Consider the following 26,736-nt stretch of genomic DNA (forward strand, 5'->3'; position numbering starts at 1 on the left):
CTTCTAGAGCACGTTGGGTGGCACGGGATACATGCGGACGTGCATTGTCCTGTTGGAACAGCACGTTCCCTTGCCGGTCTAGGAATGGTAGAACGATGGGTTCGATGACGGTTTGGATGTACCGTGCACTATTCAGTGTCCCCTCGACGATCACCAGTGGTGTACGGCCAGTGTAGGAGATCGCTCCCCACACCATGATGCCGGGTGTTGGCCCTGTGTGCCTCGGTCGTATGCAGTCCTGATTGTGGCGCTCACCTGCACGGTGCCAAACACGCATATGACCGTCATTGGCACCGAGGCAGAAGTGACTCTCATCGCTGAAGACGACACGTCTCCATTCGTCCCTCCATTCACGCCTGTCGCGACACCACTGGAGGCGGGCTGCACGATGTTGGGGCGTGAGCAGAAGACGGCCTAACGGTGTGCGGGACCATAGCCCAGCTTCATGGAGACGGTTGCGAATGGTCCTCGCCGATACCCCAGGAGCAACAGTGTCCCTAATTTGCTGGGAAGTGGCGGTGCGGTCTCCTACAGCACTGCGTAGGATCCTACGGTCTTGGCGTGCATCCGTGCGTCGCTGCGGTCCGGTCCCAGGTCGACGGGCACGTGCACCTTCCGCCAACCACTGGCGACAACATCGATGTACTGTGGAGACCTCACGCCCCACGTGTTGAGCAATTCGGCGGTACGTCCACCCGGCCTCCCGCATGCCCACTATACGCCCTCGCTCAAAGTCCGTCAACTGCACATACGGTTCACGTCCACGCTGTTGCGGCATGCTACCAGTGTTGAAGACTGCGATGGAGCTCCGTATGCCACGGCAAACTGGCTGACACTGACGGCGGCGGTGCACAAATGCTGCGCAGCTAGCGCCATTCGACGGCCAACACCGCGGTTCCTGGTGTGTCCGCTGTGCCGTGCGTGTGATCATTGCTTGTACAGCCCTCTCGCAGTGTCCGGAGCAAGTATGGTGGGTCTGACACACCGGTGTCAATGTGTTCTTTTTTCCATTTCCAGGAGTGTATCTATATCCAAATCCTGCTCCAGCTACTGCCTGGTCTGGGTGCTGACGAGTCTTCTCCATTTGGCTCGATCCTCCCACCACTTTTCTTCCACCACTTGCTGCCAGGTCACACCACTCCTTTCTACAGATATTCTCACTCCCATTTTCCACCGTGTTCTTGGACGTCCTCTAGGTCTTTTCCCATCCATCTTTAGTTCTTCCATAATTTTGGTGAGTCTCTGCCCATGCATCCTCTTAACATGCCCATACCATCTTAATCTCTTTCTTTCAATTTCTTCTCTCATACTTTCTTGTTTGAGGTCCTTTCTAATCTCTACATTCCTTACTCTGTCCATTCTTGTTTTTCCCTTAACTGCTCTGAGAAATTTAATTTCCCCTGCTTGCAGTCTGCTCCAGTCCCTTTCTGTCATTGTCCATGTTTCTCCACCATAGGTGACAATAGGGAAGTAATAATTCTTACACATAAGGAGTTTTGCCTTTTTCTGAAACTTCCTTATTCCAAACCAGGTGTTTTATTGTTTGGTAGAAATTGCCTCCCTTCTGTAAACTCCTATTAATTTTGTTAGTTATTCTTCCATCCCTAGATATTTCACTCCCTAAATAAGTGAAACTTTCTACCATTTTGAGGGGTTCTCCATTCAAGGTAATATTTCTGTCGATCCCTTTCTCTCTTCCAAATACCATTACTTCACTCTTATGTTTATTTATTTTTAATCCATACCTTTTCGTTATTTCCTTCCACGCATCAAGCTGTAACTGTACATCTACCTCTTTATCACCCCATATTACCATATCATCTGCAAACATCATCTTTTTGTCTTTTTATTTTACTATATCTAGGTTAGGTTTGAAGGGGATAATTTGCTTGAGAGTCGGTGAAGCTGAGGAATGTAAATGTCAGATTAAGTTTATGGTAATAGACTCACCTAGAGCATAGCCTGATGTTTACGTTAGTGTCATATTTAAACACACTTCGCCATAATTCACACACTTTCTTTCATCAAAGCTAAAATTGCCTGGTAAATTTAGAAAACACATACTAGATAATGGACAAGTCTTTGACCAGTATTTTGATGTTTATTATGTGCATACATAGCCCGCCCAGTTGGCCGTGCGGTCTAGCGCACGGCTTTCCGGACGGGAAGGAGCGCCAGTCCCCGGCACGAATCCGCCCGGCGGATTTTTGTCAAGGTCCGGTGAGCCAGCCAGTCTGTGGATGGTTTTTAGGCAGTTTTCCATCTGCCTCGCTGAATGTGGGCTGGTTCCCCTTATTACGCTTCAGCTACACTATGTCGCCGATTGCTGCGCAAAGAAGTTCTCCACGTACGCATACACCACCATTACTCTACCATGCAAACATAGGGGTTACACTCTTCTGGTGTGAGACGTTCCCTGGGGGGTCCACCAGGGGCCGAACCGCACAATAACCCTGGGTTCGGTGTGGGGCGGCGGAGGGGTGGAGTGGACTGCGGTAGTCATTGTGGGGTTGTGGACCATTGCGGCTGCAGCGGGGACGGAGCCTCTCCATCGTTTCTAGGTCCCCGGTTAACATAACATATCATAACATTTTGTTAGAAACCGATGTTAGGAATACTGGTATGTAATTTTTTGTGTCTGTTCTTCTACGCTTCGTCTAAACTTCAGCCACCTCTGTTTTCCTCAAGTCGCTTGGGGCTTTGCGCTGGGAGAGAAATTCACTATAAATGCAAGGTAATCGAGGGCCCAGTGCCGTAGAATACTCTCTGCAAAACTGAACTGGGATCCCATTCGGACCAGGTGACTTATTTGTTTTCTAATCTTTCAGTTGCATTTCAAAAAAGGCTCAAATGGCTGTAAGCACTATGTGACTTGACATCTGAGGTCACCAGTCCCCTAGACTTAGAACTATTTAAACCTAACTAACCTAAGGACATCACACACATCCATGATCGAGGCATGTACATACATCATCCACAAACTGTAAAAACTTCCGGAGGGTGTCTACTTTGTAACTTTTACCACATATTGCACCAATGCCTTACAACATCAAGTTATGCAAAACATTCTGTTATGTTCTAATAATTTCCAGGTATGCAGCCGGATCCCGTCGACATTCTGCCACGATATTTTGGCCCAGAGATGTCTGGCCATCATCAGGTGAGTACACAACTACTGAAGAGCCCAGGTGCAGTCGCGGTATTTATGCCAAATCTCGTGCATGCGAAATGTACTGGCATCCTGTAGCGCATGCGTCAGGTGGTGACATGCGCGGCATAGCCGAGTTGTACGTGCTGCCTTCAGGCATGCGCGAGATTTGGCATAAATACTGCAACTGCACCTGGGCTCTTCAATAGTTGTGTACTCACCTGATGATGGCCGGACGTCTATGGGCCAAAATATCGTGGCAGAATGTCGATGGGATCCAGCTGTATACCCGGAAATTATTAGAAGAAGAAATACGCTGGCAAAATTTCAGAAGTCACACTCTGTTATGTGTTTGTATGCTGTTATTGCGGGTTCTGTTGAGAAGCAAAAATGCTTCAGACATTATGTAATATTCACCTGTTACAGTCAAAGAACGAATTAGAAGAAGTGGAGACAGAGAGTAATTCCAGGCTGGGAGCGAGCAGGACAGAACAGCCGTCGCCCGGCCAGCAGGAAGGCGAGGAACGGAGGCCGGCGCTCCCGCACGACAGCCCGATGTCGACGTCGGAGCCCGGCTGCGACCGGGACCGGCTGACCTCGCTGTACCACGGCACGTGGCCCGTGGAGCACGGCCTGTGGCACAGTGGGCCCAGCTCTCTGGGTGCCGGCAGCGGCAACCCCAGGGGTCTCCACGCGCAGCTCAACGGCAGCCAGGTAGCGTCTGCCGTCGCTGCTGTGCTTTTGTAATGTTGTCTCTTTGTCAGTCCTCAGTAGGTAGATGTACCGGGTGATCAAAAAGTCAGTATAAATTTGAAAACTGTATAAATCACGGAATAATGTAGATAGAGAGGTACAAATTGACACACGTGCTTGGAATGACGTGGGGTTTTATTAGAACCAAAAAAATACAAAAGGCGGTTTTCTTTGCGGCGAGATCTATTTACGAAATTTCAGTCGCCAACTTTCTCTTCCGAATGCGAAAATATTTTGTTGACACCCACCTACGTATGGAGAAATGATCATTTTAATAAAATCAGAGAAATCAGAACTCCAACGGAAAGATTTAGGTGTTCCTTTTTCCCACGCGCCATTCGAGAGTGGGAATGGTAGAGTAGTAGTGTGAAAATGGTTCGATGAACCCTCTGCCAGGCACTTAAGTGTGAATTGCATAGTAACCATGTAGATGTAGATGTAGATGTAGGTGTAGGTGTAGGTATATAATGCAAAAAACACATGTATACAGGGTGTTACAAAAAGGTATGGCCAAACTTTCAGGAAACATTCCTCACACACAAAGAAAGAAAATATGTTATGTGGACATGTGTCCGGAAATGCTTACTTTCCATGTTAGAGCTCATTTTATTACTTCTCTTCAATTCACATTAATCATGGAATGGAAACACACAGCAACAGAACGTACCAGCGTGACTTCAAACACTTTGTTACAGGAAATGTTCAAAATGTCCTCCATTTAGTGAGGATACATGCATCCACCCTCCGTCACATAGAATCCCCGATGCGCTGATGCAGCCCTGGAGAATGGCGTATTGTATCACAGCGGTCCACAAAACGAGCACGAAGAGTCTCTACATTTGGTACTGGGGTTGCGTAGACAAGAGCTTTCAAATGCCCCCATAAATGAAAGTCGAGAGGGTTGAGGTCAGGAGAGTGTGGAGGCCACGGAATTGGTCCACCTCTACCAATCCATCGGTCACCGAATCTGTTGTTGAGAAGTGTATGAACACTTCGACACTTCGTACTGGTAAAGGCACATGTTCTAGCAGCACAGGTAGAGTATCCCGTACGAAATCGTGATAACATGCTCCATTGAGCGTATGTGGAAGAACATGGGGCCCAATCGAGACATCACCAACAATGCCTGCCCAAACGTTCACAGAAAATCTGTGTCGATGACGTGATTGTACAATTGCGTGCAGATTCTCGTTAGCCCACACATTTTGATTGTGAAAATTTACAATTTGATCACGTTGGAATGAAGCCTCATCCGTAAAGAGAACATTTGCACTGAAATGAGGATTGACACATTGTTGGATGAACCATTCGCAGAAGTGTACCTGTGGAGGCCAATCAGCTGCTGATAGTGCCTGCACACGCTGTACATGGTACGGAAACAACTGGTTCTCCCGTAGCACTCTCCATACAGTGACGTGGTCAACGTTACCTTGTACAGCAGCAACTTCTCTGACTCTGACATTAGGATTATTGTCAACTGCACGAAGAATTGCCTCGTCCATTGCAGGTGTCCTCGTCGTTCTAGGTCTTCCCCAGTCGCAAGTCATAGGCTGGAATGTTCCGTGCTCCCTAAGATGCCGATCAATTGCTTCAAACGTCTTCCTGTCGGGACACCTTTGTTCTGGAAATCTGTCTCGATACAAAAGTACCGCGCCACGGCTATTGCCCCGTGCTAATCCATACATCAAATGGGCATCTGCCAACTGCGCATTTGTAAACATTGCACTGACTGCAAAACCACGTTCGTGATGAACACTAACCTGTTGATGCAACGTACTGATGTGCTTGATGCTAGTACTGTAGAGCAATGAGTCGCATGTCAACACAAGCACTGAAGTCAACATTACCTTCCTTCAATTGGGCCAACTGGCGGTGAATCGAGGAAGTACAGTACATACTGACGAAACTAAAATGAGCTCTAACATGGAAATTAATTGTTTCCGGACACATGTCCACATAACATGTTTTCTTTATTTGTGTGTGAGGAATGTTTCCTGAAAGTTTGGCCGTACCTTTTTGTAACACCCTGTATACATGAAGTTTCCATTGTTTTCCCTGTATTTACAGACAAGTAATGGTTCTGTATACAGCTGAGACTATGTAACAAGAGGGACACACAGTGCAGCACAATTATAAGGTAAAACCAGAATAAAAAGGTGTAAGGTTTGGAGGGTCATAGAATAACGAAAGTGTATGGGAAACGATGGATAGTGCAAGAGGATATAGGATAAGGACAGAGAATAACCAGTGAAGCAGACAAGTGAAGAGGATACTGAAGACCTTGAAAAGTGAGTGGGAGAGGCGAAGAGAAAGGATGAAGATGTGCTAGGAGGAGGAGAAGAAAAACACAATCCTTCAAGGAGCTATCTGTGATCCTACATAGGGAATAATGAAAGGAAGAGGAAAAATCGTTTTTAGCTCATGTATTTCTGGAGCTGAATAAATGCAGTTTATATTTAACACACATGTTTTGGCTCAACTTTTTTTGAAGCATCTTCAGTGGCCTGAAATACATACACATTTTCACTGACATATTCTGACATTATACTTGTGAATTATAAACAGTTTGGCTCTGGCATTTCCTTCCTCACCATGTATTTCATTATCTACATCATGTGTATTACTTTTGCACTACATGAATGTGTGGTACTGTTATGCTGGTGAAACTGATCTTGTACGTCCTGAATTATAAATATTTCACCATTTTTTTTTTCTTCTTTTTTGAGGTTTTTCAACTATGGAATATATGTATATGATATTAATGTTTTTTTTTTTTATATGTGTGTGTATGGGGGGAGGGGGGGGGTGTTTACATCTATTTCAAGTCTTTTGATAGGTTTAGCACTGTGTTGCCGTTTGTCTATGTTCTGTCATTTATCAGTTGCTTGTTCTCTCGTCTCCACATTTCATTGTAAGAGAAATGACTTCACATTTAGAAATGAATGTAAAGAAATGCAGCAATCATTCCACATTTGATCACTTAAAACAGCATAGTCATCACCCCACAAATACGAGGTGTGAGACAAAAGTAGTGAGACTAACAATACTGTGCATAGTCTGCCAACGCTGTGTTGTACTTGTGCAGACCTATGTGTTCATCCCTTCCGGAACCTCAGTCCGTGTTTCAGCTCCGTACGACTGTCATCTGATTTTAAGAGTGCCATCAGCGAAGTAAATTTTTTTTAAATTTTTTAAAAAAAAAAAAAAAGGCAGAGCCCAACCTCCGACAAAATCTCGAATGTTTCTCAGGGATATTTCGAGCATTTTGGTATCTGTATGACTAAAAGATTAAAACGGTACATGGTACCAGTTGAAGGTTGCCTACCTAACAGCTTGCAATGGGATCGATGATTTTATTTTCAATATTTCATATGACTTTGACCTAATTTTAAAAAAAAATAAATCGCTGTTCCCATGTACTCATGAAGGGGTATAAAGTTATGTTTGAAAGTTGAACACAAAAAGTGTTAGAAACTGTATACATGTTTTGAGCAATCGTAACTCACGGCGAATAAATTACGCAGACTATATTCATCCAGTATTTGAGGATGAGACCACTTATTGAAACTACAGGGTGTCCGAAAAGTCTTTCCCTGATTACATGAATTGATAGGCTAGAAGTAAGATACAAATATGAAACTGGTGTCTAATTGTTTACAAACTATCAAAGTTTTTTTCACACTTCAGTAAACTTCCACATGAGCACCCTTGGTAGCAAGTAGCACATCTAGGCGATATTCAATTTCTGCCCACACATTAGCCAACATCACTGGAGGGATCGATTCAATGACTGTGGTTATCCGTTGCCGCAGCGTTTCAAGATCTGGTACACGTGTTCGGTAGACCTCGTCCTTGACATAACCCCATAAAAAGAAGTATAATGGGGTTATGTCAGGAGAGTGTGGAGGCCAAACCATTGGCCCATCACGACCAATCCATCGCTCAGGAAAGGTCATATCGAGATAGGTACGGACGTCCAAACCCCAATGAGGCGGTGCACCGTCTTGCTGAAACAAGACATCGGGGTGATATTGATGCAGCTGACGAACAGCATACAGTTGCAACATGTCCAGATACACTGCAGATGTGATGGTAGCCTCAGCGAAGAAGAATGACCCGATAATTCGATCGTGCAATAGCGCGCACCAAACATTCACCTTTGAACTGCCTCTGGTGCATTCCATGACCTCGCCAGGGGGTTGTGAACCCCAAATGCGCACATTATGGCGATTCACTCCTCCACTGACAAGAAAGGTTGCTTTGTTGGAAAAGGTAATTTGTCTGAGATAACCATCATCGTCCTCAATATGTGATAGCATTTTGACCGCAAAGTCATATCGACACGTTCTGTCAATGGGCAACAAGGCCTGAACGATTTGCACTTTGTATGCACGAAACAAGAAACGTTTGTGTAAAATGTCATGGAGAGAGCTTTTTGGCATCTGTAATTCACGTGAGGCCCTGCGGACCGATTTCTTCGGACTTCACAGAAAAGACCTCCTTACAGATTCCACCCTGTCTGCTGAGGTTCTTGGTCGACCACATCTCAGGTGAGCAACCGATCCTGTGTTCTTGAACCTCTCATACCAGGCTTTAATGCTCTTGACATCAGGTGGATTCCTTCCAAATGTTGTCTGGAAGTGTCTCTGCACTGTGGTTGGTGATCGTCTCTCATGGTACCACAGGACACACTGTGCCTTCTCCTGAGTGGTTAACATGGCTTCTTGGGCACTGCACCCCATCCACTACTTACGTACTGCGAACCTAAAAAAGAAAAAAAGACTTTCATAGTTTGTAAACAATTAGACACTAGTTTCATATTTGTATTTTACTTCTAGCGTGAGTTATCAATTTATGTAAACAGGGAAAGACTTTTCGGACACCCTGTACATATCCTGCAGAGCAGCCTAGATGTCAGGGGTTACCTATGCGTAGGAGTTAACAACGCCTATCACCCCACCAGCCTCATCCCTATTGGAGCTTCTCTTTCCTCCAGACAAATAAGTATTCTGTGTGCCAAATTTGATTGAAATTGATCTAGTGGTTTAGGTGGCAATTTGGGAAACACACACAAACACACACACACACACACACACACACACACACACACACACTCTCTTTTATACATGTGTGACTATTGCAGGACAAAAGTGTAGTGGGTAATATGCACGAGTTCGTATGATTTTACTGTACTTGTTACGTATAGAATAATAAAGACAAAAAAATTTACTTTTGAGTTAAACTTAGAAATAAGGCTTCAGTAGTGCTTTTATTTAATTTGATAATAAATCATCTCATTAAGCTACAGGTAAGTCAGTAAACACATTTTTCACAAGTGTTGCCATATTTTGGTACCACCACTACACGTCTGTGTGTTCTAACAGGAGATATCCAGCACCGTAAGCTTTACATCGTCAAATGGCGCGGGCCCCCCCTCCGGCGCGTGTTCCCTGGTGAGCGAGCGCCGGTCGTACAGCTCCCAGCAGCTGGGCCACAAGGTGGACATGGTGTACAACCTGCTGTCGATGCTGCGCCACGAGCGCCAGGACACGAGTCGCACCCTGCTCGCCATGTCGAGCTCGCCCGAGAGCTGCGCCGCCATGCGCCAGTCTGGTATGTCGCTCAAGAGTTGTTAAGCAGCTCCGTGTTTTGTAGCTCGTGTTCGTGGTAAGTGTTGTGTTATGGAACATCTCTGCTGAACTGAAGGTTGCAGAGGAAACTACAGAAAAGCTATGGCTACAATCTGGCTATTGACTAGTTTAATTCTATTCAAGAGTTGCTGTATGATATTAAACAGATTGGGAAGGAGAATCAAATTGAATCTAAATCTGAAAACATTTCTGATGTTGGTCAGACATTATAGACCTATAGACCTATGGTTTTGTAGCTGCATTATTTCACTCTCTTTTTGCTGCTAAAGTTACGCTCGCCACGGAGAAATGCAGATAATTTTTCCTTTTAGTGTTCAATTATTTTTGTTGTTGTTGTTGTTGTTGTTGACGTTGTCTTCAGTCCTGAGACTGGTTTGATGCAGCTCTCCATGCTACTCTATCCTGTACAAGTGTCTTCATCTCCCAGTACCTACTGCAACCTACATCCTTCTGAATGTATTCATCTCTTGGTCTCCCTCTACGATTTTTACCCTCCACGCTGCCCTCCAATACTAGATTGGTGATTAGTCAAGTTGTGCCACAAACTTCTCCTCTTCCCAATTCTATTCAATACCTCCTCATTAGTTATGTTATCTACCCATCTAATCTTCAGCATTCTTCTATAGCACCACATTTCGAAAGCTTCTATTCTCTTCTTGTCCAAACTATTTATCGTCCATGTTTCACTTCCATACATGGCTACACTCCATACAAATACTTTCAGAAACGACTTCCTGACACTTAAATCTATAGTCGATGTTAACAAATTTCTTCAGAAACGCTTTCCTTGCCATTGCCAGTCTACATTTTATATCCTCTCTACTTCGACCATCATCAGTTATTTTGCTCCCCAAATAGCAAAACTCCTTTACTACTTTAAGTGTCTCATTTCCTAATCTAATTCCCTCAGCATCACCCGACTTAATTCGACTACATTCAATTATTCTCGTTTTGCTTTTGTTGATGTTCGTCTTATATCCTCCTTTTTCCTTTTAGTGTTCAACTATATTGATGAATATACCTATTACTCTCAAACTGCAATGGATCATTGACAGCCCATTCTGCCATTGAAAAAAGAGAAATATACTGTGAGGTTTTAGTTAATATTCTCAGTTTGCTTTAAGAAATGCCTGCAAGGTGAATGCGGACATCAAACGTCTTCTAATTACTTTCTTTTGTGCAATGAATATGCTTTGTCTAAGTGATAAGCTACTCCAGAACATCATCCCACAGGTCATCTGGGTATAAAAATGTGCAAAATACATGTATACAAAGATCTCTGTGTCCGTGAAATTGGTCATCAATCTCTTGGTAAATATAACAGAACCTGAATGTTTTATCAGGTCGACTATATGGTATTTCCAGTTTAAATTTCCATCAGTATTCACGCCCGAAAACTTGGAACTTTTTTGTGTTGATACACTTGTACAAACACAAATTCTGTGGAGTTCACTTTATAGTAGTGTGGAAAATATTAATTCCAACAGTCTTTCAATTTTAGTTAATTGATGCTTCATTAGATAAATGAAATTTGGTTGAATGGGTGAAATATTTGTAAAATTTAAAATACAATATAATTTCTTGCATTACATTAGCTACAATTGACAAACAAATTATTCCTCACCATTTAACTTGTAACAAACTTGACTACTATCACATTGAAACTTCCTGGCAGATTAAAACTGTGTGCTGGACCGAGACTCGAACTCGGGACCTTTGCCTTTCGTGGGCAAGTGCTCTACCAGGTTCGCAGGAGAGCTTCTGTGAAGTTTGGAAAGTAGGAGACGAGGCACTGGCGGAAGTAAAGCTGTGAGGATGGGGCATGAGTTGTGCTTGGGTAGCTCAGATGGTAGAGCACTTGCCCGCGAAAGGGAAAGGTCCCGACTTCGAGTCTCCATCCAGCACACAGTATTAATCTGCCAGGAAGTTTCATATCAGCGCACACTCCACTGCAGAGCGAAAATCTCATTCTGGATACTATCACATCGTTTACCAACGATGAAACTGTCACGCCTTGTTTCTATGCAGAATGGGTGTTTTTTCTACTGCTGAGATTGTAGTAAATTTATGCAACTTCCTGAGACACTCGTGTATCAGTCTACTCCTAGCTCATGAAGACTGTAACAATGCAGAAAGTAGTAACAAATAACAAAATACATTACATAGCTTCCCGTAACAAATCTCAACATCCGTTGGAAAGTATGATGTTTTCTTCTACTTCATCTTATTCACGGATGAATCACTTAGGACCATGCGTAAATCAACATTTGTTGGCCTTCCTTTTCGCCCAGTTCATACGCAATGAGTGGGTTAGTTTTTGTTGCGCAGACCACATATGTCGATTAGTTTTTCTCTCTTCTTCCTTCCTCAAAACCTCATGTGTTTGTGATTTTTCTGATTTCATTTCTCTCGTGTAGATTTGAGACCCTAATTCTCTCATGGTTTTTTTCCGTTTGTTTGAACCAGTTCAGTCTTGTAGTTTTGTTCTTTAAAAATGTATGGATTTTGTGCGTTAACTTGTTTGAGTCCATTCTTTCTAAATGTCCCATGAATTGGATTCTTCTCATGCGCATTGTGTCTGTTATTTTGGAGATATTTTTATATTTTTGTGCATTTGGTTTTTGATAATACACACCATCTTTAGTTCTTGGTCCTAGGATGTTCGTTATTATTTTACATTCTTTCACTTCTAATTCCCCTTTTAGTGTTCTGTGTTGAAGATTTAGTGTCTCAGATGCATAGAGAGCTTCGGGTTTAACTACTGTTGTGTAGTGTTGTATTTTGCAATTCCATGAGAGACTTTTTGTTGTAAATGTTTTTTGTTAACTGAAACACCATCTCCATTTTCTAGACTTTTGATCTGACAGATTTCTTTTCAGTCCAATTTTCTACAATCCATTCACGTAAATATTTAAATTTTTTTACTCGAGAGATGTAGTTATTACAAATTTTGAGATCAGAAGGTGCATCTTTGGTGTCAGTCATAAATTTTGTTTTTTTTTTCAAATGAAATTTCTAATCCTATTTTTGCTGCTTGCTCTTGTAATAATTCTAGCTGTTTCTGTGCATCGATAATGCCTTTGGCGATCAGTGCCATGTCATCAGCAAATGCTAAACAGTTTAATTCTATGCCCTTACGTTTTGGTCCCAATCTGTGTGCTGGTGCACCTGCTTTTCTCCGTTCTCGAACAGCTTTTTCAAGAGTACAATTGAGGAGCACTGGGGACAGTGCATCCCCTTGTCGCACTCCTGTGTCTATTTCAAATTCTGTGCTCAATTCTCCCATAAATTTTACTTTGGATTCAGTCTTGTGAGTGTCTCTTTTATGATGTTTGTTGTCTTTTGATCTAGTCCAATTTCTGCTAACACTTCAAAAGGGGATTTTCGGTCTATACTGTCATATACTATTTTGAAGTCAACAAACATGATGACATAACTTTTGTTTGAAGTACTATGCAAATATTTCATTGAGTTTTTCAAGTTAAGGATTTGTTGTACGCGTGATCGACCTTTCCTGAATCCGCCTTGGTATTCGCCTAGTTTTGAATCCAGCTGAGGTTCTGATCAGTTTAGTAGGGCTTTAGATAGAATTTCGTATGTTATTGACAATAAAGAGATTCCACGATGGTTGTTGGGGTACGATGTTTTAATATTAGATAAATTCATGCAAATAAAGTTTCCAGTCTACATGCACAAGTAATAACTTAAAAATTTCTATTTTTTATTTTTTATTTATTTATTTTTTTATTGCCACACTACATTAATATGATGTGGGATATTTTTGACAGTGCAAAACTGGATAAGCTGAATTCTTCAAGTTAAAAGATCGCCCATAGTTGCCATATTCCCTGTTGCTATTTTTTTCTTTAGTCTCTTGTATCTGAAAATAGATTTTACTGTAAACATGAAGATCTATTAAAAGGAAAACTCTATAATTTTAATAAACATTTTTGGAACAGCGATCATGTGTAATATCATACCACTCTGCAACTGATCATTCCATTATTACATATATCACCTGTGGCAAATAAAGTTAATATAAGACAGACAGACTGAATCTAGCGTAGGTGTATACTTGCAGTCGAATCACAACTCACATATTGATATGATGCCGCAATGCCAAAGACCTTCACAACATCGTTGACTTTGAAACCATTGTGGTAGTGCCACATTAGCCCATAGATGGCACACTGAGTATACATTGTCTGTGCTGTTATTTTAAAGCTTTTAATTGATATTTTATACAATATTTAAGTAGTTCCATGGTTGTAAAGAGATATTTTATACATAACTATTTTTATGTTATTATTGTACTTTGTTTACGTTTTGACGATCATGTGAACCTGTTTTACACTGATTGGTTGACGTGAGGTAGAGGGAGTAGAGGTAGGTGGAGAATCTTCGTATTTAAGCATATGCCCGTCACTTGCTGACACCAGTTGACATCACAGCAGCTGAGAAGAATGCTCCACCTACCATCTTCGAAGGATGCCACGGGTATAACAAGTCTTATTGTATTTTATCCTTATAAGCATTTGGTTATATTTTATTGTCAATCTAGTAAGGTTTCTATTACTTTCTAAATTAAATTACAGGTCTGATGACGGTCATGTGATATGACCGAAACCGGTCACCTATGTTCTCGTAGCATTCCTGGTGCAATCGAGACTGAACTTTAAAAAAGAAAAATCCAGTAAGGAAGTTTTGAAAGCTGTTATTGATTTTTTTACTGCTCAGTGAAAACAAACTTTGTGTAATGGAATGCTGGACCTTGTTTGTAACACTGTACCTGACTTGTTGTTGTTGTTGTTGTTGTTGTGGTCTTCAGTCCTGAGACTGGTTTGATGCAGCTCTCCATGCTACTCTATCCTGTGCAAGCTTCTTCATCTCCCAGTACCTACTGCAACCTACATCCTTCTGAATCTGCTTAGTGTATTCATCTCTTGGTCTCCCTCTACGATTTTTACCCTCCACGGTGCCCTCCAATGCTAAATTTGTGATCCCTCGATGCCTCAAAACATGTCCTGCCAACCGATCCCTTCTTCTAGTCAAGTTGTGCCACAAACTTCTTTTCTCCCCAATCCTATTCAATACCTCCTCATTAGTTATGTGATCTACCCACCTTATCTTCAGCATTCTTCTGTAGCACCACATTTCGAAAGCTTCTATTCTCTTCTTGTGCAAACTAGTTATCGTCCATGTTTCACTTCCATACATGGCTACACTCTATACAAATACATTCAGAAACGACTTCCTGACACTTAAATCTATACTCAATGTTAACAAATTTCTCTTCTTGAGAAACGCTTTCCTTGCCATTGCCAGTTTACATTTTATATCCTCTCTACTTCGACCATCATCGGTTATTTTACTCCCTAAATAGCAAAACTCCTTTACTACTTTAAGTGTCTCATTTCCTAATCTAATTCACTCAGCATCACCCGACTTAATTTGACTACATTCCATTATCCTCGTTTTGCTTTTGTTGATGTTCATCTTATATCCTCCTTTCAAGACACTGTCCATTCCGTTCAACTGCTGTTCCAAGTCCTTTGCTGTCTCTGACAGAATTACAATGTCATCGGCGAACCTCAAAGTTTTTATTTCTTCTCCATGAATTTTAATACCAACTCCAAATTTTTCTTTTGTTTCCTTTACTGCTTGCTCAATATACAGATTGAATAACATCGGGGAGAGGCTACAACCCTGTCTCACTCCTTTCCCAACCACTGCTTCCCTTTCATGCCCCTCGACTCTTATAACTGCCATCTGCTTTCTGTACAAATTGTAAATAGCCTTTCGCTCACTGTATTTTACCCCTGCCACCTTTAGAATTTGAAAGAGAGTATTCCAGTTAACATTGTCAAAAGCTTTCTCTAAGTCTACAAATGCTAGAAACGTAGGTTTGCCTTTCCTTAATCTGTCTTCTAAGATAAGTCGTAAGGTCAGTATTGCCTCACGTGTTCCAACATTTCTACGGAATCCAAACTGATCTTCCCCGAGGTCGGCTTCTATCAGTTTTTCCATTCGTCTGTAAAGAACTCGCATTAGTATTTTGCAGCTGTGACTTATTAAACTGATAGTTCGGTAATTTTCACATCTGTCAACACCTGCTTTCTTTGGGATTGGAATTATTATATTCTTCTTGAAGTCTGAGGGTATTTCGCCTGTCTCATACATCGTGCTCACCAGATGGTAGAGTTTTGTCATGACTGGCTCTCCCGAGGCCATCAGTAGTTCTAATGGAATGTTGTCTACTCCCGGGGCCTTGTTTCGACTCAGGTCTTTCAGTGCTCTGTCAAACTCTTCACGCAGTATCTTATCTCCGATTTCGTCTTCATCTACATCCTCTTTCATTTCCATAATATTGTCCTCAAGTACATCGCCCTTGTATAAACCCTCTATATACTCCTTCCACCTTTCTGCCTTCCCTTCTTTGCTTAGAACTGGGTTGCCATCTGAGCTCTTGATATTCATACAAGTGGTTCTCTTCTCTCCAAAGGTCTCTCTAATTTTCCTGTAGGCAGTATCTATCTTACCCCTAGTGAGACAGACCTCTTCATCCTTACATTTGTCCTCTAGCCATCCCTGCTTAGCCATTTTGCACTTCCTGTCGATCTCATTTTTGAGACGTTTGTATTCCTTTTTGCCTGCTTCATTTACTGCATTTTTATATTTTCTCCTTTCATCAATTAAATTCAATATTTCTTCTGTTACCCAAGGATTTCTATTAGCCCTCGTCTTTTTACCTACTTGATCGTCTGCTGCCTTCACTACTTCATCCCTCAGAGCTACCCATTCTTCTTCTACTGTATTTCTTTCCCCCATTCCTGTCAATTGTTCCCTTATGCTCTCCCTGAAACTCTGTACAACCTTTGGTTCTTTCAGTTTATCCAGGTTCCATCTCCTTAAATTCCCACCTTTTTGCAGTTTCTTCAGTTTCAGTCTGCAGTTCATAACCAATAGATTGTGGTCAGAATTCACATCTGCCCCAGGAAATGTCTTACAATTTAAAACCTGGTTCCTAAATCTCTGTCTTACCATTATATAATCTATCTGATACCTTTTAGTATCTCCAGGATTCTTCCAGGTATACAACCTTCTTTTATGGTTCTTGAACCAAGTGTTAGCTATGATTAAGTTATGCTCCGTGCAAAATTCTACAAGGCGGCTTCCTCTCTCATTCCTTCCCCCCAATCCATATTCACCTACTATGTTTCCTTCTCACCCTTTTCCTTCTGTCGAATTCCAGTCACCCATGACTATTAAATTTTCGTCTCCCTTCACTACCTGAATAATTTCTTTTATCTCGTCATACATTTCATCTATTTCTTCATCATCTGCAGAACTAGTTGGCATATAAACTTGTACTACTGTAGTAGGCATGGGCTTTGTGTCTATCTTGGCCACACTAATGCGTTCACTATGCTGTTTGTAGTAGCTAACCCGCACTCCTATTTTTTTTATTCATTATTAAACCTACTCCTCCATTACCCCTATTTGATTTTGTATTTATAACCCTGTAATCACCTGACCAAAAGTCTTGTTCCTCCTGCCACCAAACTTCACTAATTCCCACTATATCTAACTTTAACCTATCCATTTCCCTTTTTAAATTTTCTAACCTACCTGCCCGATTAAGGGATCTGACATTCCACGCTCCGATCCATAGAACGCCAGTTTTCTTTCTCCTGATAACGACGTCCTCTTGAGTAGTCTCCGCCCGGAGATCCGAATGGGGGACTATTTTACCTCCAGAATATTTTACCCAAGAGGACGCCATCATCATTTAATCATACAGTAAAGCTGCATGTCCTCGGGAAAAATTACAGCTGTAGTTTCTCCTTGCTTTCAGCCGTTCGCAGTACCAGCACAGCAAGGCCGTTTTGGTTAATGTTACAAGGCCAGATCAGTCAATCATCCAGACTGTTGCCCCTGCAACTAGTGAAAAGGCTGCTGCCCCTCTTCAGGAACCACATGTTTGTCTGGCCTCTCAACAGATACCCCTCCGTTGTGGTTGCACCTACGGTACGGCCATCTGTATTGCTGAGGCACGCAAGCCTCCCCACCAATGGCAAGGTCCATGGTTCATGGGGGGACCTGACTTGTTACTCTTATCATTAACTTTTGTGAAACATAACTCGATTTAATTGGAGTATGAACCACTCGAGAATGTTGTTATCATAAGATACAAACTCACAAAAAGGAAAAAAAATGTCCTCCTGATTATGAAAACAGGGAACTAATATATCTTGCACTAACGTTTTAATATCTTCTCTTTTCCATCCAATTCTTCCAAGAGGTGATAGTACTGCCATTCTCAAAAACGCAAGAACCATATATTTGGCTTTTGTTTCAACCCTGGTGACTGATGGACTGCCAGTCTTCTTCTCTTTTGAACCGTGATGAGGTCAACTGAATGATTTGTTTATCAACTCCTGAGAAGCAATTATATGTAATTTGGGTGGGTTAGGTGAGAGAATGTTTGACTTGTTTTTGGGTTTCTGTGCTTATCTTGCCATCTGGATTGAGGTTTCCCCGCAGTTTCCCTAAAATGTGAGATACGGTTCTTTTAACAATGTCAAATATGTTTTCGCTCTCCATCTGCGTCCAGCCTGAGCTCACACACTGTTCGTAATGACCTCGTTTTGGGTAGGACATTAAACAGTAACCCGGCTTCCTCGTCTGTTGTCCGTCATGCGTTCCCGTCGGAGTTCCCGCTCGCTCAGGTACCTCTTTCCTGTGCCGCAGGCTGCCTGCCTCTGCTGGTGCAGCTGCTGCACTCGCCGGGGCAGAGCGCGGAGGTGAGGGCGCGAGCCGCGCGTGCGCTGCGCAACGTGGTGCAGGCGACGCCGGAGCCCGACAGGCGCGGACGGCGCGAGGCGCGCGTGCTGCGCCTGCTGGAGCAGCTGCGCGAGTACTGTGAGACCCTGAGGGCCACACTGCAGGGGCAGCCCTCCCCGCAGGATGGTCAGTGGAATCTTTGCTTTCTACCTTACCTAACATCTGAATAATTATAGTCGCCTACAAATCTGCAGTGCGTTGATCAAGGTGTTTACAAAACATTATTTGTTACCCCTTCATCTGCTTCTTCCTTCTCCTTCTCTCAGTTTTTCGACATTTGCCTGTTCTCGTGCTGTGAGGTTAAATCGGGGAGTGATGACTGTTTAGCTTTAACTCTTTCACTGCCACAGACGTGCTCTGTGCATACCGTGCTGAGGCAGCTTTTGTTATGGCTGTACTGCTCGCCAGATACTGCTGCGTGTGCTGAGAGACGGCGCTCCAACCGATGTGAAATACTTATCATGCAATTTTTCAAAAATTATTTTCTGAAAAAAAATGTTTTTTGCATATCTTATAGTCTGGTATCTTCACTCAATAAAGATCTGAATTTGTGTTTGTTGTCCATCATACTTACTGAGCTGCGTCAAATTAAGTAAAACATTGAACGAAATTTTAAAGAGTTTGCAGAGCTAAAAATGCATTGTGCAAACTTTGTGTATGATTGATTATAGCTCATTGATTGCAGTGAATGAAATGTTGATAAGGTATCAAAATTTTATTTATAATTGAGAGCAGAATGATATCTCATTTTGTTCTCAAGTTATTGGGTTTTATATGTGAAGGACAGTCGCACATAATGCGCCCTTTCATGTTCTTGCTCATCACAAACCATGGGGTCATAACACTTGTCATACCTCATAAATGATTCAACATATCAACACGAGATTTTTTGCAAATGATATCATACACTTTGGCATATGTTATATGATAAATACTCGAAACTTTTTTATTCACCAAAATGTGGAAGTAACTTGTCCACGGTAGTGAGAGGTCAACAATACAGGACGCATTCAGACATCCATAGCACTGTAGGAAAATTCTAGCGGCACTTTTATAGAAGTCAACAACACCTGGAGAATGGCATAGTAGGATGTGTATACATGTCCACAGCAGAGAAAAAATTAAATTCAAAAAATATATTTTGTTAACAAGAAGTCCGTCACTTTTAACTGTGGACCTGAAAAATCCGCATTTGTGACAAAAATAACATTTGCAAAATAAAAATGTGTCTGTGCACTCGATGCTCTGGTGCCAAGTCAGTTATGGGCTGTTGAATGGTTTCCATAAGATACACACTATGTAATACAATGTAACAGTCAGCCATAGAACTAGCATACCAGACCAAAGAAATGAGTGCATTTGTCTGCTAGCCAAAGTTCAAAAGTTGGTTAAAAGTGAACACTTCAACGTGGTAGCTTTAGATGGCTGGTGTTTCGAGTTGTGGTTGCATCAAATACTGGTAGAGTTCAGGTGTGAACTACCATGTCTGCAACACTGCCAACCTTATCAATGGTAACTGTTACTAAATAGTTTGTGTTGTTTATTGCTCTTTGCTTTCCTTTCTTTTTTTGAAGCAAGTGGGCAGACTGACTCTGGTCCACCTAGGAGCTTGATTACGACACTTGCAACACCGCAAGGGATCAGCAATCTCTTTGACGATGTGTCTATTCTGTTTTTGCAGAAACACAGAATGAAGGTTTAGACTGGTTGCCTTGTGAGAGGAGAGGGAGGTGGGGCTTGTTTCACTGTGTGGATCCTTTTCCCTCTGGCGGTCATAATTCTAGTTTGTTTACATTTGCAGCTGAAAGCCAGTTTATCATTTCTGCAATTTTCAATATAGTGATCGGAAAACAAAACCTGTCAACGTATTTCGACCTCACTAAAAGTCTTCCTCTAATCTGTGAATGGAGTTATTTTTGGTCCTACCTTGTCTGTTCTCTCTGTAGTGTTGTCAAGTATGAGTTATATGGGTAATAATGTCCATGAAAGATTGAAATTAATATTCTGTCACTTTTGTAATCATCGAATTGGATGGGAAAAGAAAAACAATGTCTAGAAACACCTTAAATCAGAGGAACACACTGCCCACCAGCTGGAAATTTCTGCTGATTCTCAGTGGAAGCAATCATTTGTTGAATGCTCAAACAGAGCCAGAAGAACAAAACAAAGACCAGTTTTGAAAAAAAAACTGTGGAAGTTTTTGCAAAAGCAAACATTCCAATCAAAAAGCTCTCCAATCACCCCGTGTTTTTTTAATTTTTAGTTTCAAAGTGTCAGAGTGCTAAGCTTTGCCCTCGGGCACATAGCGAGACAGTTTTTTTCAAATTTGCATGTCTAATCATTTAAATGTCACCAAAAATAGATGCAAATTTTGCAAAAACTAGGTGCTACATTTTCAGGTCCCTTCTTATAACATTGGAGCTTATTTTCTTTTGTAATCTACATATACATGCATACTCTGCAAACTGAACCATCATACAGTGCATGGCGGAGGGTACCATGTACAACTGCTAGTTCTAGCCTCTCCTATTGCACTTGCAAATAGAACAAGGGGAGAAAAGCTGTCTAAAAGCCTCTGTATGAGGCATGATTTCTTCCATGTTATCTTCATGGTCTGTACACAAAATGTATGTTGGCAGCAAGTAGAGTTGTTCTGCAGTAAGCACGAAATGTTTGTTTTCTAAATGTGCACAACAGTGCCTTGCAGAAACGGCATAATCCTCCCTCCAAGGATTCCCATTAGAGTTCAAGAAGCATCTCCATAATACTTGCAGGTTGATCGAACATACCATTCACAAATCTAGTAACCCGCCTCTGTATTACTTCGATGTCTTCCTTTAATCGTCTCTCTTATTTAAAAGAAATTGTGTTGCTCCATGAGCTTTACAATTTGCATGTCATAGTCAGGTACCGTGCTTTTGTTCTTCATCTGGTGGGTGTTTCTGGTATGTAGTTTTACATGACAGTGAAATGTGTACAGTTGAAAAGAGGAAAAATACTTGGGTGGTATTCAAACGTGGTTGTGGAGAAAAAATGCTGAAAGTTAAATGCACTGACAGAATGAGATATAAAGAAGTGTTTGTAACAATTGGAGAGGAAGGAAAGGTAGTGGAAATGGTAAGAATGAGGGAAACATCTTGGTTGGGAGATACAGCATGAAGATACTGCGTCTGACTGAGAGCTATAAAAGGGAAGACTACAGGAAAGGGAGGGAAAGTAAGAAAACGGTTTGGGATGCTAGCTGACATTAGAAATTCACAAAGTTAGCAGCAGATTAAAGGAGAGATGAAGGACAAAGGGAAGGTGAGAGGGTCTAGTGGAGACCAGTTGTAAGACAAATATACTGAAGAAGAAGTTGGCTGCCACCAGGTCGTTGAGCCAGTGTACAGCGTTATTAAGATGGTATTGTTTATGAAATGTTTCCCATCCAGGAATTCTTAGCTATGTGAGAAGCTGAACTTCTTTAGGAGCAAGGTTTGGACTAAATTATACATGATCAGAGATTTATCATCCATTATTATTATTATTATTATTATTATTATTATTATTATGTTGTGGCATTCGTCCTGAAAGGCAAGATGCAACTTAGTTGTAATGTAGGCTGCAGCATTCACAGTGGCTCCATGTTCAGCAGAGTGCACCAATAACACACCATGTCTATTCCAGAACACTGTCGCAAGCACTTTCCTAGCAACTTGACTCACTTTGAATTTTTTCTCGTACTGGGGAACCATCATGTTTTCACTTCATAGATGCCTGCTCAGTTTTGGGTGTGTAGTGGTATGTTCATGACTCATCACCAGTGCTGATTCATTTCAGAAAGTCATGTCATCATTGGCTGGCCTTTGTGGTTGCCTGTCAGGTTCTTAGGCACCAGGTGAGGGCTAACTTTACGAAATTTCAACACGCCATGAACAGTATCGTATACCGCACCGTGGGAAATGTTGAACCACTGCGATAAGGTTTGTAGTTGCACACGCTGGTTGTTCAAAATTGCTGCCTCATTGTCTCTGACATTCTATGGGTTGCCGTTGTTACCGGTCACCTGGAGTGTGGGAAATCAGTAAGGTTAACACCCCCCTCTTGGAAGAATACACACCACCTGGAGACAAACATTCGTCCCCATACGTGCCACGCATGTCCCTGTGAATTTCACTCTGTTTTATGTCGTTTGGCCCACAAATATCGAACTATGCTTTGTGTGCACCATGTTTGTTTCATAGTTCAGGCTCCTCTTGCTAGAGTAGTACATGAAAACAAAATATGCTCTGTAGTGCAAACTTCGAAGTCTCTCATAGTGAAATTTCAATCTTCCCGCAATACCAGTGGAGAAAAAAATTATTTTGTGTTTCTTTCCGATCCTCCATCATATTAGCTGAGCCTTGTTCAGGTGCCTGTTTACCACTTGACTAAGTAATTGTAACATTTGTGTGTTATTTGATAACTTCCATGTACAACATGAACACCAAAAATATAACTAATATAGTTCTGATCCAAACTGTGAGGAGTTAAAGGCTCACTTTATAGTTGTTAACAACAAGCCTACCAATAATTTTGCATTTATTGACAACTTCCTTCTTTCATAATGATCTGTGCGCTGTTGGGACATTAAGCCTTAACCTACATTTCTTAAGCTTCATTTAATAAACAACTCATTTCACTTGCTACCTTACCATAAATGATTGTTTCTTGTTGGAAAGTCGCGATTGAAATAATAAAATAAAATAAATCCACAACACTTTTATTACCGAACGGTGAGCATTGCACAATTTTTGAGTGTGTATTATTTTTATAACAGATGAAACAGACCACCACCCTGGTCCAGCAATTGCAGCACTCATGAAACTATCGTTTGATGAAGAGCATCGCCACGCCATGTGCCACCTAGGTGGACTGCTTGCTGTTGCGGAACTCATCCAGGTAATTCAGTTGTTTAGTTTCTTGTGTGTGTTCTTCTCGCAGTCAGGAAGGTGAATGCAACCTTATTGGCGTAATTGTTTTGAGTTAATGCTCCCAAGCCTCTTTCAGAAAGGAGCAAATTGCGCAGTGTTGTCTCATCTAGAATATTGTTAAGAATAATGTAATTATGGCTGTAGTCATTATGAAATAGAAGTAATTGAAGGCTTGTACTGAGTGAATACACGGTTCAGTATCGCAGCTATTGCAGTGTGCGATAACACAGTCTCGGATTTTTTTTTGTTTTATGTGTGGGCCAATGTTATCCTATTATGCTCTTAAATTTATTTTTTTTTGTTTGTAGCAATACACCAAGTTATTTCAAAGTACGATGATGATTAAAATGTAAACCTTAAAAGTACTATAGTATTTTTAATTGGGGGGGGGGGGGGGGGGAAACCTTGCGTGTCATATTTTTTGACGTACTCTCCCCGACATTGAATGCATGTATTCCACCGATCCTGGGTGTGTGGATACCATGATGAAAGAAATGTTTTGGTCGTGTGTATAGCTTGTCATGCACTACAGTTTTCACCTCTTTGTCACCCCCATTGCTTCTTTGAGTGCAGCAAACAGCTGGAAGTCACTAGGACTGGGGTCTGGTAAATAAAGATGATGTACCAGACACTGAAATTTAATTTTCTGAATAGCCTCAGCTGTCTTAAGAGGCTGTATGCATTTGGGCATTGTCATACTGTAGCAATATGCCTGAAATCAGAAGTTTTTGTTGTTTACTCCTAATTGTAGGGTTAAATTGATTTTTTCAGCATGTCTGAATAAGAAGTACTGGTTACCGCCACTCCCCTATCCACGTAATGCTCCAAAATTACTCCATGTGCACCCCAGAAGAAAATGAGCACAGACTTTTCCAGCAGACTGTTGATTGCGGAATTTTTTTCATTTCAGCAATGAGCTGTGGTGCCATTGCGTGCTTGACATTTTTGTTTCTGGTTTGTGATAGTGGATCCATGTCTCATCACCTGTAACAGTTGCAATGTTACATGGCTTTATGCTTAATTACAGACTTACTATTTTATCAGTTGATTTGATTTCACCACGTAACGCCCGCGGTTTACATCCTCCTTCGTTGCTGAGTGATGTATCACTTTTTGTTCTGTCGCCGCAACTCTTCCTTTCCTATACCTTTACTACTTTTTATCTATATAAATGATGAACTATTGGTTTTGCCGTTTAACAACTTTTTAATAACTGTGGAAGTATTACAGACATCGTGTCCCACCTAATGTGTCACCGGCCTATACGTTTTACACGAACCTTTCAAGACTCGATCGATCTGTTTACAAAGAGAAAGCAGAATATCTCTTCTTTTGACGTTGTCAAACAACGACCTAGGAAGCTCGACGCCCTTGCGGCCCAGGCTCTTCCGTGGCTCGCGGTAGTTTGCAGCATTCGTTTTATTCCTTGCCCACTTGCCGCTATGTCAAACTTTCGTGGTGATCGTTGGGCAACGTCTTCCATGTTACCTGCAACATAAATAAACTTTCTTCCCACAGATTTTCCGAAAACCCAAAAACAGACTTAAAGAACATAATAATAATAACTGTTTTTACAATTATTTGTATAAGTCTTGGTCGATTTAATGAGGGGTGGGACAGGCCTAAGCCTTGTGACACCACACAGTTTTTCCCAGAAATGCATCATCTTCGACGTGGAAACAATGCAAAAGTTCTTTCAGTGTGGCAGTCATCTGATGTGGCACTCATCTTGCAGACACATTATTGAAATGCAGTACATCATGAACAGTATTCTGAACTAAATCAATACTAATCCTCAGTCTTGTGGCTGTTTCATTCAGAATTATGCATCTGCTCTACTTTACAATCTCTTCCACTGACACATTGTTCTGTCCGTCACTACACAGTGAGCCTGCCTTCACAGAAGTTAAACTGCTTTTAAACTCCCTACACCATTTGTACACTTGCTGCAAAGACAAACATGAATCATCGTACTGTGCTGTCATTCTGTAATGAATTTCGATTGGTTTGACACCTTCACCACCCAACAAATACATCGCAGATCACTGCTCAGTCACAGTGCTTGTTGACAGAAGGTCAGCCATCTTGTTGTGGATGCTGTTGTCTTCTCTCTGCCACCTGTCTGTCACTTTCTGAATCTCAGAGAAAATTACTACCTACCAACTCCATCATACAACTTTATGAACTTTTATGAAACTTTAAGGTCTTCATTTGAATCAACCTTGTATCCTGATGATGGCAGCTATCTGACTTAACCACTTTCTGCCACACACAAACGGTTTCCTACTCCAGACGGAAACCTGCAACTTCCAGGAACTGAAATTTGTCCTGAAACTGTTTTACAATAGATGTGTGGAGAGAAATATGCAAGCACAGCCCAAAAATCCTAAGTCTAAGGCTTATCTTCAAGTAAATTAGATTGAGTTCATTATTAATGAAAAAAGGTTTAGTAATTTTATATGTTTTAAAAGAAGATATATTGTTTAAAAGTATTAATATATTCCAGTCATGTCAACTGTAAATTTTCTGTTATTATTGTAAGGATCACCTCCATTCTCCCCACGAGTGAAGTGGTTAAGCAATGATTGTCTTTTATATGAGAATTCTACTGATGAAGACTTTGTAAGTGTGTGAAGAATTTTTATTGTTTGTCTGTAAAGTATTTTCTGCATGCTGTCCGTTGGAAGATATTGTCAGCTGTTAATACAGAACCATACTTGGCTAACCCTTTTTGCAGTGCTGCCTCACCTTATTTGACATATTATGAAATAATGTGAAAAATGAGTTGTACTGAGAAAATGCAGAGGATATACGATGTGCTGAAGAGTGCATGCTCCTTGTTAGGTCACATACAGTAATGCAATAGCATAAGGAGAATATATGAATATGTTTCTAAATGTCCATGGAAGGGTAACACATATAAATGTGAGATGCTGTGGACAGCTTCATTGTCCCAATAACAGACCCAGTTTATGGCATAAGTTGTGCATGAACAGTCTTATTTCAATGTAAACTGCAAGAAAGTGGAAGGTCATTTTCTTTTGTTTCATACACTACAACCAGTGATAGTGTATACAGCACTACTTTCTACAATCAGTGATGATGATGAATCAGAAATTGTTGCAGCATTTCTGTTGGGGTGCCCTTGATCCTCTCGTATACGGTTCCAGTGTATTGCGCTTCAGGTACTATACCTGTGGAACACTTAAAACTGCCATTTAACTACCAATATGTAAGTTAAGTAAGTTTTATAGAATAGTTCCAGAGCCAGCTGCTGTCACTCTTTGTACTGCGAATCCGCAAGTAGTGGTGCAAACTGAAACTTACTTGAAACTGCAGGGCAAACATGATTAATCAACATATTCGCCACTTCCATACTGCAACCAAT

The 26,736-nt window shown here is 41.5% G+C and overlaps 1 protein-coding gene across 1 annotated transcript in view; it reads left to right on the forward strand.

Moving 5' to 3' along the window:
- LOC126214965 (uncharacterized) overlaps positions 1-26,736 on the forward strand; it is an 815,775-nt gene that overhangs the window by 571,553 nt on the left and 217,486 nt on the right. The window contains exons 6-9 of the mRNA XM_049941599.1: positions 3,575-3,862; positions 9,286-9,514; positions 18,304-18,522; positions 23,195-23,316. Coding sequence (XP_049797556.1) covers positions 3,575-3,862; positions 9,286-9,514; positions 18,304-18,522; positions 23,195-23,316 — 858 coding nt within the window. The remainder of the gene's footprint in view (positions 1-3,574; positions 3,863-9,285; positions 9,515-18,303; positions 18,523-23,194; positions 23,317-26,736) is intronic.

This window comes from Schistocerca nitens, chromosome 12, assembly GCF_023898315.1.
Source record: "Schistocerca nitens isolate TAMUIC-IGC-003100 chromosome 12, iqSchNite1.1, whole genome shotgun sequence".
In the NCBI taxonomy this organism is placed as follows: domain Eukaryota; kingdom Metazoa; phylum Arthropoda; class Insecta; order Orthoptera; family Acrididae; genus Schistocerca; species Schistocerca nitens.